The sequence below is a fragment of the Lutra lutra genome, chromosome 17 (genome assembly GCF_902655055.1).
Source record: "Lutra lutra chromosome 17, mLutLut1.2, whole genome shotgun sequence".
Taxonomy (NCBI): Eukaryota; Metazoa; Chordata; class Mammalia; order Carnivora; family Mustelidae; genus Lutra; species Lutra lutra.
The window spans coordinates 57,259,057-57,275,690 of record NC_062294.1 but is presented as its reverse complement, the minus strand read 5'-3'; the positions used below and the strand labels follow the sequence as shown (position 1 = coordinate 57,275,690).

General features: G+C 56.6%; 1 protein-coding gene across 4 annotated transcripts; it reads left to right on the top strand.

Annotated features, from left to right (window-relative positions):
- The first annotated feature begins 1,591 nt into the window (after window positions 1-1,591).
- On the top strand, window positions 1,592-15,276 carry RDH13 (retinol dehydrogenase 13). Of its 4 annotated transcripts, none has more exons than XR_007124044.1 (8): window positions 1,593-1,781; window positions 4,121-4,239; window positions 5,918-6,073; window positions 8,356-8,460; window positions 9,286-9,498; window positions 10,296-10,397; window positions 11,770-12,111; window positions 12,173-15,276. XR_007124044.1 is itself a non-coding variant. In XM_047712157.1 (7 exons), exons 1-7 carry the CDS (start codon window positions 1,717-1,719, stop codon window positions 10,707-10,709), a joined length of 870 nt encoding a protein of 289 aa, XP_047568113.1. In that variant the 5' UTR covers window positions 1,592-1,716; the 3' UTR covers window positions 10,710-10,951. The 4 variants fall into 4 exon arrangements, 2 of the variants coding, with proteins under 2 accessions (XP_047568113.1, XP_047568112.1); XR_007124045.1 differs by having other exon boundaries at window positions 11,770-12,180; window positions 12,516-15,276; XM_047712157.1 differs by lacking the exons at window positions 11,770-12,111; window positions 12,173-15,276 and adding an exon at window positions 10,600-10,951 and having other exon boundaries at window positions 1,592-1,781.
- The last annotated feature ends 1,358 nt before the right edge of the window (window positions 15,277-16,634 follow it).

Below are 16,634 nucleotides of genomic sequence, written 5' to 3'. Positions count from 1 at the left end.
CAAAACCCTATTTGTGTTTCCCTTCCTCTGGGAAACTTTTCCTCACTCCTAGGCTGAGACTCCAATCACAGATCCTGGACCCAGTGATGTTGTGTTCCCTTTGGGTGCCCTGTGTCTGGGAGGGCACACAGAGCTCACAGTTATCACAGCATTACAGAGATAAGCAATATCTAAGAGAAAAAAAAAATTAGCTCCAAACTGCAAAAGCTCAGACCCAAAGTGAATAATTTCATTCTGTCTACAAAATGTCACATCAAATTTATTGTCCAATCCAATTCGAAAACCTCTTGGGCATCTGGAAATAATTTATCAAGGCGATATTTCTCACCTCATAAGAATTCTCAAATATGACTGTTGATTGCAGACAAAGCAGACTGATTCATAAATCAAGAGTTAGTTGTAGTCAAAAGATATCCAGAACAAAATTGGAGAAAATTTTCAGTTCTTTTGAGTCACCTTTGTTGCAGGATAATTTACATGCAACAAAAGTCACTATTTTTAAGTGAAAATGCTGATAACATGTTACAAATAAATGTATGCGGTCATGCATATAACTATCAGTAGGATTACAAGAGAGACATTTCCAAAACCCAAAGAAGTTCCCTTTCTGGCAATCACTTCCTCCTCCCCCTCTGCCCCTGGCAACCACGGATCTTCCTTCCTTCACTACCGGCTTGCCTTTCCTAGAACCATGCCATGTAACTGGACTCATACGTCATGCAGTCTTCTGCGACTGGCTTCTTTCACGCAGAACGATACTTTTGTAGCGCATCTCGCTGTCAGATTGCCAGCATTTTTTTTTTTTTTAAATAATAACCCATTGTACGCATTTAGAATATTTTATCCAGGAGTCCTGGCCTCCATCTCCTCCTCTCTCTCGGACCCAGCAGTTAAGACACCTAAACCCTCCTCCCTCACACCCGGGAGTCCAGGCCCCAGCCCCACAAACCCTCCTCCCTCAGACCCGGGAGTCCAGGCCCCAGCCCCACAACCCCTCCTCCCTCAGACCCGGGAGTCCAGGTCCCCAGCCCCACAACCCCTCCTCCCTCAGACCCGGGAGTCCAGGCCCCCAGCCCCACAACCCCTCCTCCCTCAGACCCGGGAGTCCAGGCCCCCAGCCCCAGCCCCTCCTCCCTCAGATTCTAGAGTCTTTGCCCTGATCTCCCTCAGGACCCCAGGGGTTTGGGAAAGCCCCAGGCCAGTAGGTCCCGGCCCGGAGCCTCGAAATTCTCAAATTCTCTCATCGCCCACGAGGAAGGTGCTAGTGGTGAACACGCACTTTAGGTGTGAAGAGGCTGATATATGGGAAAGGTACACAGAGGAGCGCAGCATGCGAGCGGCAGCGCGGGGCGCGGCGGAAGCAGCAGGACCCTAACTCTGCCTCTGGTGGAACAGCCGCGCAGGCTACAGTACCGCGAACGTGACGTCATGGAACAGTGCGCAGGCTCGCCCCTCATGCCCCGCCCCCAGGCCGCGGCCACGCCCACGACCCCGGAACCTCCCATTCCTGGCTGCAGCGGCGCCGGGGCCTATCCTCATAGGCCCCGCTCCGGGCAGGCCCGCCCCTTGAAGCCCCGCCCACAGCACCCCGCCCCTTTCCGGAAGCTCGGGGCAGAGCAGAGCTTGCCCTTCTCCACGTGGGTCGCCGGCTGCCCGCTCCTCTCCTCCGAAAGACCCTGCGGGGGGCTCGGCGTCGGACCCTAGCTCCTGCCCGGCATGAACCGCTACCTCCTGCCGCTGTCCGTGCTGGGCACGGCGGTGGGTGGCGCGGTGCTGCTCCGGTGAGTGCGCGCCCCTGGTGGGCGGGTGGGTGGCCGCCAGGTGGGGACGGGCCGGGGACAGGTGGCCTGAGGGTCGCCGGCCTAGGACCGGTGCAGACAGTGCGGCGGGGCAAACCTAGGGCGGGCCTCGAGGGCAGGTCACGGCCCAAGGTCACCCCGAGGAAAGGGGCGGGCCCGGGCCCTGGAAACCTTCTGGTCATCGATTATTGAGTCCATCCTGCAGACAGGCATTGGGGGACCCCATGCGTCACCCAGGGCCCCCTAAGCTCTCGTTACCCGCAATCAGAGACGCAAACCGGATTGTCCAGCTCGGTGAACAAAGCGGTTGTACTGCATGGGATACACACGGAGTTCTTATCTTTTCTAGGCTAACGCACTTAAAAAAAAACCCACAGAAAACCCGGCTCCCGAATATTCTAGAGCAGCACTGTTTGGTAGAACTTTCTCGGCGGATGGAAGTGTGTCTGGGTGGTGCCGTCCATGATGATCGCCATCACACGTGGCTACTGAGCGCTCCCAGTTTGGCTGTGTTAGGCTTACAGTTAGCAATATGGTCCTTACGCACCTGTGAAGAGCGTGCAGCTCCTGTGTTCTTACCACCAACAAAAAAAGAATTAGCAGTATATAATTTTATTACACTTACACAATACAAGAGATTAGCTGGGAGGCCCGAAAGTAATTGGAATTTTTTTTTTTAAAGATTTTTTATTTATTTATTTGACAGAGAGAGATCACAAGTAGACGGAGAGGCAGGCAGAGAGAGAGAGAGGGAAGCAGGCTTCCTGCTGAGCAGAGAGCCCGACTCGGGACTTGATCCCAGGACCCTGAGATCATGACCTGAGCCGAAGGCAGCGGCTTAACCCACTGAGCCACCCAGGCGCCCCTGGAATTTTTTTTAATATAAAGATTTTGTTTATTTATTTGACTGACAGAGATCACAAGTAGGCAGAGAGGCAGGCAGAGGGAGGAGGAAGCAGGCTCCCCGCTGAGCAGGGAGCTGGATGTGGGGCTCGAACCCAGGACCCCGAGATCATGACCCGGGCTGAAGGCAGAGGCTTAACTCACTGAGCCACCCAGGTGCTCCAAGTAATTGGAATATTTAAATACTTTTTTTTTTTTTAATCAAGGGCATGAAGCATAGACTGTAAATCTCTTTGAATAAATTACCTTTGGGTTTATTTGCCTGCGCTGTGATGAGGCTTCACGGTGAACTTGTTGCTTCTGACCCGATAACGTCATTTTCGTGTCGCTGGCCCATCTCTTGTGATTTATAATTCATGACACTGCAGCTCTGGGATGGTAACTGGGTGTTTTTGAAAGTTCTAGAAGATGGAGATGATTCTTTTTTAAATGGAAATAATTTCCCCTTGTGATAAAATTCATCACCTGCTGTTTTTTTATTCATACTCTTGTCTTTCAGTTGTGATGAAGCTAAAAATAGTAACAATACTAAAGGGATAGCATGGGATGGGCAGAATGAACGTTAGCAGAATGCCCTGGGGAAAAAGGATGGCTATTTCTTTTTAATAAACTTAAAGAATTAGCCCCAGGAGGGTGGTGGTTTCCGTGCTGTGCTCTTCTGTTGTAGGCTGGTGGCACTGTCTGCCTGGCCCAGCCCCTATCAGTGACATTCGGCCCCTATCAGTGACATTCGCTTGTTTCCAGTATTTGGCCTCTGGGGAATGTGGGTAGAGGGTAAGAGCCTTGAAAAGATGTGCATGTCTTTATGCTCAGAACCTGTGAAGGTCTTCCCTTGCCTGTCATAGGGGACTCTGCCAGTGCCACTGAGTTAAGGACCCTGAGATGGGAAGGTGATCCTGGATTGTCCAGGTGGGGGCCCAGTGCGGTCACAGTGGTCCTTCAGAGTCAGGACCTGAAGATGCTGTGCTGACTTCTGGAGACAGAGGAGGAGGGGCTGTGAGCCAGGGAGTGTGGGCACCTCTAGGAGCTGGAAAAGGCATGTGACCCACCTCTCCCTAGAGCCTCCAGGAGGAGCACAGCCCTGCCAACACCTGTTCTTCTCCCGGTGAGACCCGTCTTGGGCTGCAGCCTGCAGACCCGTAGATTTACCTGTGCAAGGTTTTAACCAGCCGAGCCTGTGGTCACTTGTTAGAGCAGCCATAGGAAACCAGTCCAGTGGGTCTTTGCAAAGTAGTGATGGTCCCGTGCGGAGCCTCCCCACACCCAGCCATGTGGAGCCTTTGCCTGCAACACCACATGGGCCCCCACAGAGTTAGGAGATGTCCTTCCTGTCTTTGCACTGCGGGAACATGAGCGCCCAAAATTGTAACAGTCAGGGTGCACACGTGGACCAAAGTGACCTCCTTGCTTACCTACAGAGACTACGTTGCAGGCGGGGCCTGTCCCAGCAAGGCCACCATTCTCGGGAAGACCGTCATTGTGACTGGCGCCAACACGGGCATCGGGAAGCAGACAGCCATGGAGCTGGCCAGGAGAGGTGAAGTCCCAGGGGGCACCTGGTCTTGCGGTGTGTGGTCTGGGGTGGAGGGCTTGCATTCCCAGGGGGTGGTAAGGTCGTTTGATGGTTTTGGTAACAAATGACAGAGACCAGACTCCCGCCGGCTTAAGCCAGAAGGGCTGGTGTCCCTGACAGGCAGGGGAGACGGTGGGTCGGTGGGTCTCAGAGAAGGCTGTGGCCACCCAGTGGTTGCCGGTGCTGGTTTTTCTCTCTGCACTGGCCGTGGGCTTCTGTACTGTAGCTGACTTAGTGCTCATGGCTTGGCTGGGGCCTGGCTCAGAATCGGGTTTCAGGCCCTTCTAGGCTTACCGGTCAGGCGTTCTATAAGGCCCCTCGATCTGGGTGTGTTCACTGTTTTTGTCCTGGTCAGACTGGAGTTATGGAGGACGTCCACGGAGGAGGAGTGATCGCTTTCGAAGTTAGAGTTAGTGGATTTCCTGTCGGATCATCCTCCAGAAAAGAAGTCAAGGATTTAGGTTTGAGCAACCAGACCTGCTCTTGGCTGGAGTGGGAAGGCTGTGGCAGGGCAGCTGGGAGGGCTGGGGGAGATCGGAAACTTCTTTGGGCTTGATGGGTTTCGGGAGCCCGGGGAACGGGTCCCGATGGGCCAGCCTAGAGCTGCCCATCTCCCTCGGAGGTCAGGTGGGAGGGGGCTGTGATGGGTGGCACCCTGCCTCCCCCACCACATGGCGTTTCCCCGAGGAGGGGGCATGTAGTCCTCCCAGGAGAGGCTGAGCAGTGACATTGGGTGGACACCCCCACTGGATCTGGAGGGCTGGGCCCCAACAGAGGCTGGACAGATCTGGGGTCCACTGAGTTCCCTTGTGGACCATGTGAGGGGAGGCAGCTGGGCCCGGTGGGGAGCGAGCCATGGGGATCCACGTGGATCCACACAGATCCACGCCATCCGCCTCATGGCTGCCTGTCCTCCTCCAGTCCCTGCTTCTTCTCACTTCTCTAATTTTTAAAGTTATTATTATTATTATTATTTTAATTTGACAGACAGAGATCACAAGTAGGCAGAGAGGCAGGCAGAGAGAGAGAGAGGAGGAAGCAGGCTCCCCGCAGAGCAGAGAGCCTGATGTGGGGCTCGATCCCAGGACCCTGGGATCATGACCTGAGCCGAAGGCAGAGGCTTTAACCCACTGAGCCACCCATGCGCCCCTAACGTTATTTTTTTGTGGCTGTACAGAAATTCAGTCCACACGTCACACAATTCCCCCGTGGTGGTTAGTATATTCCTGGAGTTGTGTGAACGTTGCCAGTCAGTTTCGCCAGAATGACAGCTCGTCCTTTCAGTGGTCATCCCCATTCCCACTCCTCCCAGGGAGCCATCCTGCCTCCTGTCAATCAGCCTGTTCTGGGTATTTCTTATCAGCGGAATCATCGGCTGCGTTGGCTTTCGTGACTGGCTGCTCCCAGCGAGCACGTTCGTGAGGTCCGTCTACGTGGTAGCGCATGTCATGATCATTTCCGTGGCCAAGTAGGTTCGACGGTCTGGATGGACGCCTTGTGCCTCTCTGCTCAGCCGCTGGTGGACATTTGGGTGGTGTCCGTCTTTTGCTGCTGTAAACGGTGCCTGTGTTTTCATGTGTGTTGGGTGTCTGTACCTGGGAGAGGATCTAAAAACTAATTTTTTCCTGCCCTGGGCTTGCAGGAGGCAACGTCATTCTGGCCTGTCGAGATATGGAGAAGTGTGAGGCGGCGGCAAAGGACATTCGCGGGGAGACCCTTAATCACCGCGTCAGGGCCCGGCACTTGGACTTGGCCTCCCTCAAGTCCATCCGAGAGTTTGCCGCGAAGATCACTGAAGGTAGGAGGGACGACGCCGGCCTTGGGGGGTGAGGTCCTGGGTGGCCACAAGTCCCATGGTGTGGCGCTGGTGTTTTCGGACAGGTGCACGTCTCTACGGGTGAAGGTTGTACATTTTTATAGCTCCTTCCATTGTCACGTGGAAACATTTTACATTTCAACCGTTGCCTAAATTGGAAGAGTAATATTTCTGGGTATGCGAGCACTGTGTGGAAGTTTATTATCTGCGTCCGCCAGTACAGTTCTCGGCACCCAGTCGTGCCCGTTAGTTTACGCGTTACCTGCGGCTGCTTTAGTCCGGCGGCAGCAAAGGCCCTGTGGCCTGCAAAGCCAACAATTCGTAGTCTGGGCCCTTACAGGGCAAGTCTGCTCTGTGGGACTCCCGCTCTGCAGGAAGACGAGCTCCGTGGGCATCGGAGCCGACAAGACGCAGAGGCCCGGGTGCGGTCAGGTGTGCGGGGAGCTGGCGGGTGGGTTAGCTGGCTGGAGACGGCGGAAATGCTGACTGAGCCGGCGGTTCCTGTGGCTTCCGGCCCTTGAGGGTCTGCTGGGTGTCTCTTTCCGCAGGTGCAGGGATTCCGCCGCGTTTCCCACACTCCGCCTCCCTGACTCACTCATTTCGCTCCCCACCGGATGTTCTCAGAACTGGTTCATGTCTTTATGTTTTCAAACAGGAGTACCATTTTACGGGATTAAACATTCAGAAAGGACAAACGGGGGTGCAGCCGGCACCTCCCTGTCTCCGGCTACCGCTGCCTTCCTCAGCGGCGCTTGGGGTCCTCGCGTGACCTTCTGGAGACAGTCTGTGCATTTATAAAGCAGGCAGGTGTAGAGACCACCCTGTGGCTTTTGTCCTTTTTACAGAGGGGTTTCATGAGCGGAGGGGGAAGGAGCAGAGGGAGGGATGGAACCCTGCGCCCAGTGCAGCCCAACCCGGGGCTCGATCTCATGACCCTGAGATCACGACCTGAGCTGAAACCAAGAGTCAGACACTTAACAGACTGAGCCGCCCAGGCCCCTCCCTTCGCTTTTTTATATAATCAGAGGCCATCAAACGTGAGGAGCTGTGCTGCTTTTTCTCCCTCATTGGGCCTAGCAGTGCACGTGTTACCTGTTTTTACAGAGGGGAAACCGAGTCACAGAGAAGCTGTGTGACTCGGCCAGGGTTGTATAGCTGCCCAGGGTAGAGCCTGGGGCTCCAGGGTGGGAGCTCCCAAGGGCTGTGCTGGCCCTTCCAACAGCCAGGCAGAGGCCGTTGCGTCGGTGCTCGATAACTAGTTTGTTGTCTCCACGGATCCTGGAAAGCACTTCCTGAGTGTGTGGGTTCCCCTGTGTCCCTCTGAAGGTGCGTTGGGGTCCTGACCCCCAGGACCTCAGCACGAGACCTGATCTGCAGAGGGTCTGTGTGGAGGTGGTTAAGCCTGGTGTCCTCATACAGAGGGGAGGTGAGCACGCAGACAGGTCCAAGGGAAGAGACTGGGAGTTGAGTCACCTGGGAGCCCAGGAGAGAGCCTAGCGCAGATTCTCCCCTGTGGCCGTCGGTCCTCAGAAGGAAACAGCCCTGAGATGCACGGACCGCGGGCTTCCCACCTGCAGGGCCGGCACACAGTACGTTCAAGCGGCCCATTGTGTGGCGCTTTCTCAGAGCGGCCTCTCTAGCCGATACGGGAGGAAGGTGCTAGGTCTGGAATCGGGTGCAGCACTGGCTGCTCAGCGAGCTGGGCCCACGAGTAACCCTCAGTCCGATGCCCGAGGCCCCTGTGGGTGTGGCTTCTTTCCCTCTCCAGGAGAGACCTCCAGGCCTTAGGTGGGCGTGTATCTGTCTCTGGGGCTGCTGTGGCCAAGTGCAGCAAATGAGTAGCTTGAGATGAGCACCCGTTCTCTTCAGGGTTGTGGAGGCAAGTCTGAGATCAGGGCGTCAGCTGGGCGGCCCTGTTCCCGAGACCGGAGAAGGCCCTCTGCCTCTTCCCGCCTCTGGCGGTGGTTGCCGGTCCCCGGCGATGCTCAGCTGGTTGCCGTGTTGCTGCAGTCTCTGCCTCTGTCTCCCTGGGGGGTCTTGGTCTGTGTCCTCCCAGGGTAGGGCCCATGCTGTGACCTTCTCTTAACCTGATGACTTTCTGCAAAGACTCTTTCCAAACACGGGTTGCATTCACAGGCTCCAGGTGGACGTGAATGTTCCAGGCACTGTTCAGCCCAGTGCTGGGGGCACTGTCCCCACGGCTGCGCTGGCTCTCCGCGCAGGCCCAGATGCTGACGGCGTCCGCCCTCACCCCTGTCTTCCAGAGGAGAAGCAGGTGCACGTTCTGGTCAACAATGCAGCCGTGATGCGGTGCCCGCACTGGACCACGGAGGACGGCTTCGAGATGCAGTTTGGCGTTAACTACTTGGGTGAGGGCCCGGGCTGAGGGCTGCGTGGCGTGTCGCGGACCTGGGTGCGAGCGGCGTCTCCGGCGGGCTGGACTCGGGCTCCAAGGCTCCCCTTCGTTGCTGGATGCTCTGTCAGTCCTTCGGATCCTCTGCCCATCTCTTGGCCATGTGACCCTTTGTCCTCCAGTCTGCCTGTCCATCAGTCACTCATTCTGTCCACCCACTGTCACCCTGGATGTGACTGGAGTTCTGTTAGTAAGGGAAAGGGGGTAGATACTGGGTGGGCGCCAGTCACTGGATTAGGGCCCACCTAGCGACCTCATTTTCACTTGTGAAGACCCTTCTCCAAATAAGGCCCGTGCCGAGGCCCTGGAGGTCGTAACACACGTTGCTATCATTCGGGTCCTATTGGCTGGGATGCAGTCACATGACCTGACGTTGCTGCAAGGGAGTCTGGGAAATGTAGTCTTTCACTGGGCAGTCCCGTGCACAGCCCGCAGTTCTGTTGCTGAGGGCGGCGCGGGAGGTGGTCCGTCCCCTCGGGGTTCTTCTAGGGCCTGATGCCTGCGGCTGGGTCCCTCTTTGCTCTGGGCCCATCCTGGGCACTACAGGGTGTCCAGCAGCGTCCCTGGCCGCCTCCCACCAGATGCCAGGAGCACCCCCTTCTCTCTCTGGAGTTAGGATGACTGGAACCTCTAACCTTGCCAGATGTCCCGTGGGGGAGAGAACTGGCCCCTGTCGAGAGCCCTGGGCTACTGGGAGGGTCAAAGAAGGTACCATTGTCAGTACGATCCTATGTACCAGCTAAGAATTCAGTGAAAACGGTCTTCGTTGTCCTTCCTCTAGGTCACTTTCTCTTGACAAACTTGCTGCTGGATAGACTGAAAGCCTCAGCCCCTTCACGGATCATCAACCTCTCGTCCTTGGCCCACATCGCAGGACACGTAGACTTTGACGACTTGAACTGGGAGAAGAGGAAGTATGACACCAGAGCGGCTTATTGCCAGAGTAAGCTGGCCATCATCCTCTTTACCAAGGAGCTGAGCCGGCGGCTGCAGGGTACGTGCATGGCGAGCCTCACAGGCCTTCCTCCTGCTCTAGCTCTAGGCCTGGAATGTCCTGCTGCAACCCTGGGCCCAGGGGAGGTCAAGCCTTGGTCCCGGAACAGAGCAGGCAGATGTGTGACACACATACCCCTGGTTCTCTGGTGCCTGAGGCAGACATGACTAATCGATTGTGGCCTTCTGTGTTCATCCCACTGGGCATCTAGGCCATTGGTGCTCTAGGCTAGTGGTGCTCAACCACGGCAGTGTCTGAAGATGGCTGTGGCCGTCGCTTCAGGGAGTGGAGGTGGGGCGGGTGTTGCCGCTGGCATCTAGCCGCCTGGCATCCTTCCATGCACAGGATAAACATGACGGGACCTCAGCGTCCACAGAGCTGAAGCTGAAGCCTGCCCTTTGCCCCGCTCCTTGGAGAGCATCCGTGGGCCAGCAACATCAGCTCAGCTGGGAGCCTGTCCTGACTGCAGCACCTCAGACCCCATCCCCGACCCATTGCTTCAGGTTCCCTAAGGTGGGTGGAGCCCAGCCGTTTGGGCATCTCAAGTCCTCCGGGTGATTTTTTACGTACGCTCAGGTTTGGGAGGCTCTGCTCTGGGCAGTCGTGCAACAGAGCAGCTTTGCAAGATGAAACCACCGGATGTGGAAGTGTCAGAGCAAGAGGGGTGGTGTGGGGTCAAGGGTAGGACCCAGCACAGTATGGGGTAACCCTAGAGCTGAGGGTGGGCCATGTCAGGCTTCCAGGTGGGGCATGAACCTGGCGTCTGCCATCGTCCCTCCTCTTCCTTCTCTCCCCAGGCACGGGTGTGACTGTCAACGCTGTGCACCCCGGTGTGGCCAGGACCAAGCTGGGCAGGCACACGGGCATGCATAGCTCCGCCTTCTCCAGCTTCACGCTCGGTAAGCCACCTCCTGGCCTGGGCTCCCTGAGCGGAACCCCTGCCCTCATAGCCTGGGGCCTGGGCTCTCTTCAGGGGATTAGTCAGGGTTCCGCCAAGAAATAGAACCAAGAGGATTATATAGATGCTTGGAGAGATTTGTCATGCGGGGCTGGTTTGTGCATTCAGGGAGGCTGTGACGACCCGTGATCTGCCGTCTGCAGGCCGGAGGCCCGGGAGAACTGGTGCTGTAGTCCCAGTCCAAACCCGAAGGCCTGCCGACCAGGGGAGTGATGGCATAAGTCCCAGCCCGAAGGCCAGGAGCAGTATCTGAGGGCAGGAGACGGGTGTTCCAGCTCACGCAGAGAGAGGGGGAATTCGTTCTGTTCGTACCCTCAGCTAATAGCGTGGTGGCTGCCCAGTCGGCGCGGGCGGGTCTTTACGCAGTCTGCCGATTCCAGTGCTGATCTCTCCCGGTCACATCCTCATGGACACGCCCAGAAACAGGGCTTTACCGGCTTTCTGGGCATCCCTTAGTTCAGTCAAGTTGACACAAAATTAACCGCACACTCCAGAGACCGTGTCGGTGGCTTGGCTCTGCCCCCTCCCCTGTGTCTTCCCGGGTCCCGAGAACGAGTCACTTCTACCCGTGTATCCAGCCTGCTGGCCTCAGAATCGGCCCAGAAAACAGGCTGCATCCTGTTTGATGAAACAGACCGAGTCTCAGAGAAGGAGACCAGGGAGTTGACTCCTGCTTGTGCATAGGGGGACGCTGGCTTCACCCCAAACTAGCTGTGCCACCCAGGGAAGCCACTTCACCTCTGGGGCCTCAGTTTCCCTCCTTACAAAGTGAGGGCCGTAATAGTGTCCTCCTACAGTTGTTGGGAGGTTGAGATGGGCCTTAATAGGGCCAGCACAGGGCCTGACTAACTTTAAGGTGAGTAAATACTTAGAACTTTAGAGCTAGTATTTGTAATCCTGAAAATCATTTATGGGGTGGGTGCCAGATTTCAAGGATCTTAAGCTGAGGCTGGCCCCAGAGACATTTAATAAATAAAAGTTATTTTTAAAGCAAAATGGGGTAGGGTAAGGACTCAGAGCTGATTGAGGAGGGAGAGCTTCCATTTGCTTGGGGAAAAGACAGGGAGGCTTCCTGGGGGAGGCAGCTTTTGGGCCGGTCTCTGCATCTGGAGGGATTTGGCTGGGCAGTGCCAGGGAAGGGAGCTCCTGGTGGAGGGAATCTTGGGAGGCACAGGCCTGGAGGAGGGCTGTATGGGACTGCAGTCCCACATCTGGCCTGTGGGCCCCGGGCAACCCCAGGGATGGGGGGGGGGGGGGCTTTTCCTGTCCTCCCTGAGCGTGTGTGGACTGAATGCTCCGTGGGCTGATTGCAGGGCCCGTCTTCTGGTTGCTGGTCAAGAGCCCCGAGCTGGCAGCCCAGCCCAGCACGTACCTGGCTGTGGCGGAGGAACTGGAGGGTGTTTCTGGGAAGTACTTCGACGGACTCAAAGAGAAGGCTCCCGCCCCTGAAGCTGAGGATGAGGAGACAGCACAGAGACTTTGGGCTGAAAGTGCCCGCCTGGTGGGCTTGGAGGTGCCCCGTGCTTCCTCTGTGAGGGGGCAGCCCCTCCCCAAGTAGCCTCGTGGAGCCTGTGGAAACTACGCGGGAGGCTGAGTACCAGGATGGAGCAGCAGGACCAGCCAAGGCTGGCCGCTCTGTCTGCAGCACCCTCTGGGTGCCGGCGCTGGCTGGGTGAGCCCCGGGGCCGCTGCTGTCATGCTCTCAGCCCCCTCTAGGTGGCAGTGTTGGCCAAGGAACGCTGACGTCCCTGCCCATGTCACCGTCCGGATGGCAGTGCCGGTGGCCTGAGCCTCAAGGCCGCTGCGCTCATGCCTTGCAGCACCTTCTGGGCGGCAGTACTGGCCACGGAACGCTGACCGCCATGCCTAGTCACCCTCTAAGTGGCGCTGTTGGCTGCTTGAGCTCGAGACCGCTGCTGTCGTACCCCCAGCACCCTCTAGGCGGCAGTGTTGCTTGAGGAATGCTTACCGCCGTGCCCACGTCACCTCTCCTGGCACTTTTGGCTGTGTGAGCCTGGAGACCACCGCTGTCACGCTGGTACTGCCCTCAAGGTGGCAGTGCCCGGGGAACGCTGGCTGCCATGTCCACACCACCCTGTAGGGGTCACTAGCGGCCCTTTTCTCTTCTCAGGCGCAGTGGACGGGACTGCAGATGTGCACCTGGCACAGTGGCCAGCTGGTGCGGCGCGCCCTGTAGCCCGCAGGGGCGTGGGGCCTTCAGACACCTGCCTTGAGTGGGTAACTGGGAACTGCAGTGGGAGGCGTCTGCTCCGTCTGCCGTGGCCATGTCAGGAGAGCCAGTGGTGGCCACTGTGCAGAACCGTATGACCGCTGGGGAGGGTGTCGGACAGCCACGGTCAAGTTCGTGGCTCCCTGTGGGACCTCGGGCGCGTCTCTGAACCGCGGTTTCTCCCCCGGCGCATGTGCAGAACAACCTGACCACCTCGCCGGAGCGAGTGTTGATGACAGTTCTCGCCTGGCTGGGGGAATGGAGCCGTTCGCTGCTGAATGTTCCCTTGCACGTGCCGTACCCTGGCCGAGCCGCCGGGGACAGCCCTGAGGACAGGCCTTGTGACGCCAGTCCTGCTCGGGACAGCGAGAGCGGAAGACCCACCAGCTGCGTGGCTTCGGTGACAGAATCCAGGCTGGCACTCCGCCCCCGCACAAAATTGGAGGAGGGGACGCACCAGAAAGTTCAGTAATCAGTATACACATATTTTAACAAATTGTAACATTTGAGATACTTGTGGAGGCCAGGGATGCTGCTCCACACCCTTCGCTACCCAGAACAGCGGCCCATGCCCGGCTGCAAATGCCGATGGTGCCGAGGGAGGGGAGTGCTGAGGGCGGAATTAGACGGCTCAGGGCTGTGTAAATACGGTTCATTTTCTTTGATGAACGCACTCGGGTAGGCACCTTCCAGCATGGACCCCAGAGGTCCCCACCTGCCCCTGTCCACACCCTCCAGCTACTCACTTCTAGGGTGGAGAACAGAGTAAAGCTGGCGGAATGTCCGGTTCTGGGGTTTGGTTGCTGACGGGCGTCTACCGAGAGCAGGTGCTTGCTGGCTCTCGCCCTGCCTCCCTGCAACGGAGCCATGAGCCGCCAGGAGCTGGACAGCCAGAGAGGAACTGAGGCCTCCGTCCAGCAGTGTAGGAGAAGGTGTGAGTGCCAGGAGGTGGAATCCCGGGAGGGCACCCCGGGAGCCCGTCCACCCCAGGGATACATAACACACCACACATGCGTCATGCGTACACAGATCACACGCATGTGCATAACCTTATAGAACATGCGCATTTCTTACTGCGGCATTGGAGAAACCAAGCTTGAGGAATCCTTCTACCGGTAGTACCATAGTCGGAGGGTAACCTGGAAACCCCTGGTTCTCTAAACACAGGTACAGGATTCGCCTGGATGTGAAGGTATTTGCTAACCTAGCCGAAATACAATGATCAAGGTCAAGAAAACAATCATGGTACTAATATCTGATACTGATCTATAGACACTGGGATTTTTTCAGTGACAACATCTTTTATAGCAAAAACACTAACAAAATTCTTCTCTGACCCAGGATCCAATCCAGAATCTACGTTCTGCTAGTTGGCACATCTCCTTAACCGGCTTTGGACAGAAACGGTCTTTCTCTCTCATTAGCTGGGCCCTTCTGAGAGGTCCTGGCCAGGAATTTCATAGAAAGTGCTCCAGTCAGGGTTGTCTGTGATTTCCTCATCATTAAACTCAGGCTATGTGTTGTCAGGAGGAATACCACAGGAGCAATGCTGTCTTCTTCGTGGTGCCTTCCATCAGGAGACAGATGTTGTCTTTGCCCCATCATCAGTGCCGTTGTGATGACACCTTCCAACTGGCAGAGACACATGGCCAAAGGGCCCAGAGCCCTGCTGCCTGGACACCCCCCTCCCTGCACCTCCACATGCGCACCAGCCCAGGAGCTCCTGCATGGACATCCTGCTCCCGTTGTCTACAGTTTGGTGGGTCTCTCAGTCAGGGTCCCTTGTCTTTGCAAATCTGGTGAGCGGGCCGTGGATGGGATTCGAGCAAGACCAACCAGACCCTCTCCTTGAATTTGGATCTTGATGAGGCTGACACCAAGACCAGTCGTGTGTTCCAGAGATGTCTGTCGGCTCCTGGTCCCCGCACCCTGGCTGTGGTCTATCTGACCATAAACTGGGGGGCTTGAATGATAGGCACTTACTCTCTAAGAGTTCCGGACGTCCGAAGTCCAGAATGGGTCTTGGGGTCAACATCAAGGTGTCAGCCGGAGCTGTGTTCCTTCCAGAGGCTCAAGGGGAGAATTTGCTTCCTGCCTTGTCCAGCGTCTAGGCGGCCCCCACATTCCTCACCTCCTGACCCTTCCTCTGTCCTCAGGGCCAGCTGTGGTGGCCACGTCCTCACACTGCCGTCTTTCTGGCTCTCCTTCTGCCCTCCTTTTAAGGAAGATCCCCAGGTGATTCAGGATCACCTCTGTCCTTTATGTCAGCTAGTAAGCAACCGAATTCCATCTGCCACCTTAACCCTTCATTGCCATGCAAAGTAATGGTTTCTGGGGATGAGGGTATGGACTCTCTGGGCAGCCAGTGTTCTGCCTGCTATACCGTCCTCTTCAAAACCGGCTTCTTTAGCTTTTCTCAGGGCTGTGAGCTTCCTGGGACACTTCCTCAATTCCCTTCTGCTTTTAAGCAGAACCCACATCACAGGTGTCACTTTTAAGCAAGTCAAGTGAAGGGGCACCTGGGTGGCTCAGTGGGTTAAGCCGCTGCCTTCGGCTCAGGTCATGATCCCAGGTCCTGGGTTCGAGCCCCACATCGGGCTTTCTGCTCAGCAGGGAGCCTGCTTCCTCCTCTCTCTCTGCCTGCCTCTCTGCCTACTTGTGATTTCTCTCTGTCAAATAAATAAATAAAATCTTTAAAAAAAAAAAAAAAAAAGCAAGTCAAGTGAAATGAGTGAATGTTACCACGAACTCCCCCTTCTTGCTCTTTAGGACCTGGGCTGGCGTCTGTTGGCTCAGTCGGGAGAGCGTATGACTCTTGATCTCGGGGTTGCGAGTTCGAGCCCCATGGTAGGTGTGTTGACTTAAAAACAAGACCCGACCAAGCCCTGGGGTCAGGAGCAAGGAGAGTGGGAACTGGTCTGATTCAGAAGCCCACATTCGTGTGGGAGACAAACGCGGGTGGAAGGAGTGTGAAGCCCAGCCCACAGGGGCGGCCGTCCCCACAGGGACCCATCTCTTGCGTAGACAAGTGCAACGTGGCTTGGGGTTGATTCTGGCCACAAACCCTCACAACCAACATCTGCTTCCCCTCTGGAGCGAGAAGCCCCGGACCGCAAACGGTGACTCACAAACCACTAACCCCTGCTTCGTCTCAAGGTTTTGAGGTGGCTCACAGCCCTGCAGAAAGTCCCCAGAGATGACAGAGGATAAGAACAGGCCTAAAAGAAAACCACCCAAACCCACGGAAGCCCAGAGAGAGCTCTGTGATCAGATAATAAGCAGACTGAGGAACCGAATGTGAACGGATGATGGTTCGGGGGTGCTTTGCTTTGCTTTGTTTTGTTTTCCCAAGAAGGAACCTGAGGTGGCGTCAAACCCTTCAGACTGCTCTCTGGACTTTGGGAATTCTGCCAGGATGGGGGTGCTGCCTGTGTCTGCTGTGCTGGGACACACACGGGGTGTAAGCGGTGCTGATGGTCACCCCAGGCGTAAGCAAGAAGGAACGCTGTCCCAGCGGTGGGAGCCCAGCGGAAAGGTGGGCCTTGTGTTCGGTCCTCCTGCCGGACTGACCCTCTGACCCGGGTCAGCTTCATCCCCGGGCCGAGTCTCTAGCCAGTCCAAGCGTGAACCCCTACGAGGGCCATCCAAGTCTGAACCCTCGGCACCGGGGAGTGTGAGCCCGTTTGGAAGGAGTTGCTTTGCAGATAAAATTAAATGCAGGATCCCGAGATGAGACCATCCTAGATTATCCCCAGGGTGGGGGGCTCCCCTAAATCCAGCGACAAGGGTCCTTCTAAGAGAAGGAAGAGGAGGTGACACAGAGTGGAGTGGGGAAGGCCGCATGGAGACAGGGCAGAGACGGGAATGATGCGGCCTCACACCAAGGAACGGTGGGGACCCCCAGAAGCTGTCGAAGGCAGCAGGGACAGACTCCCTTCGAGGCTTGGG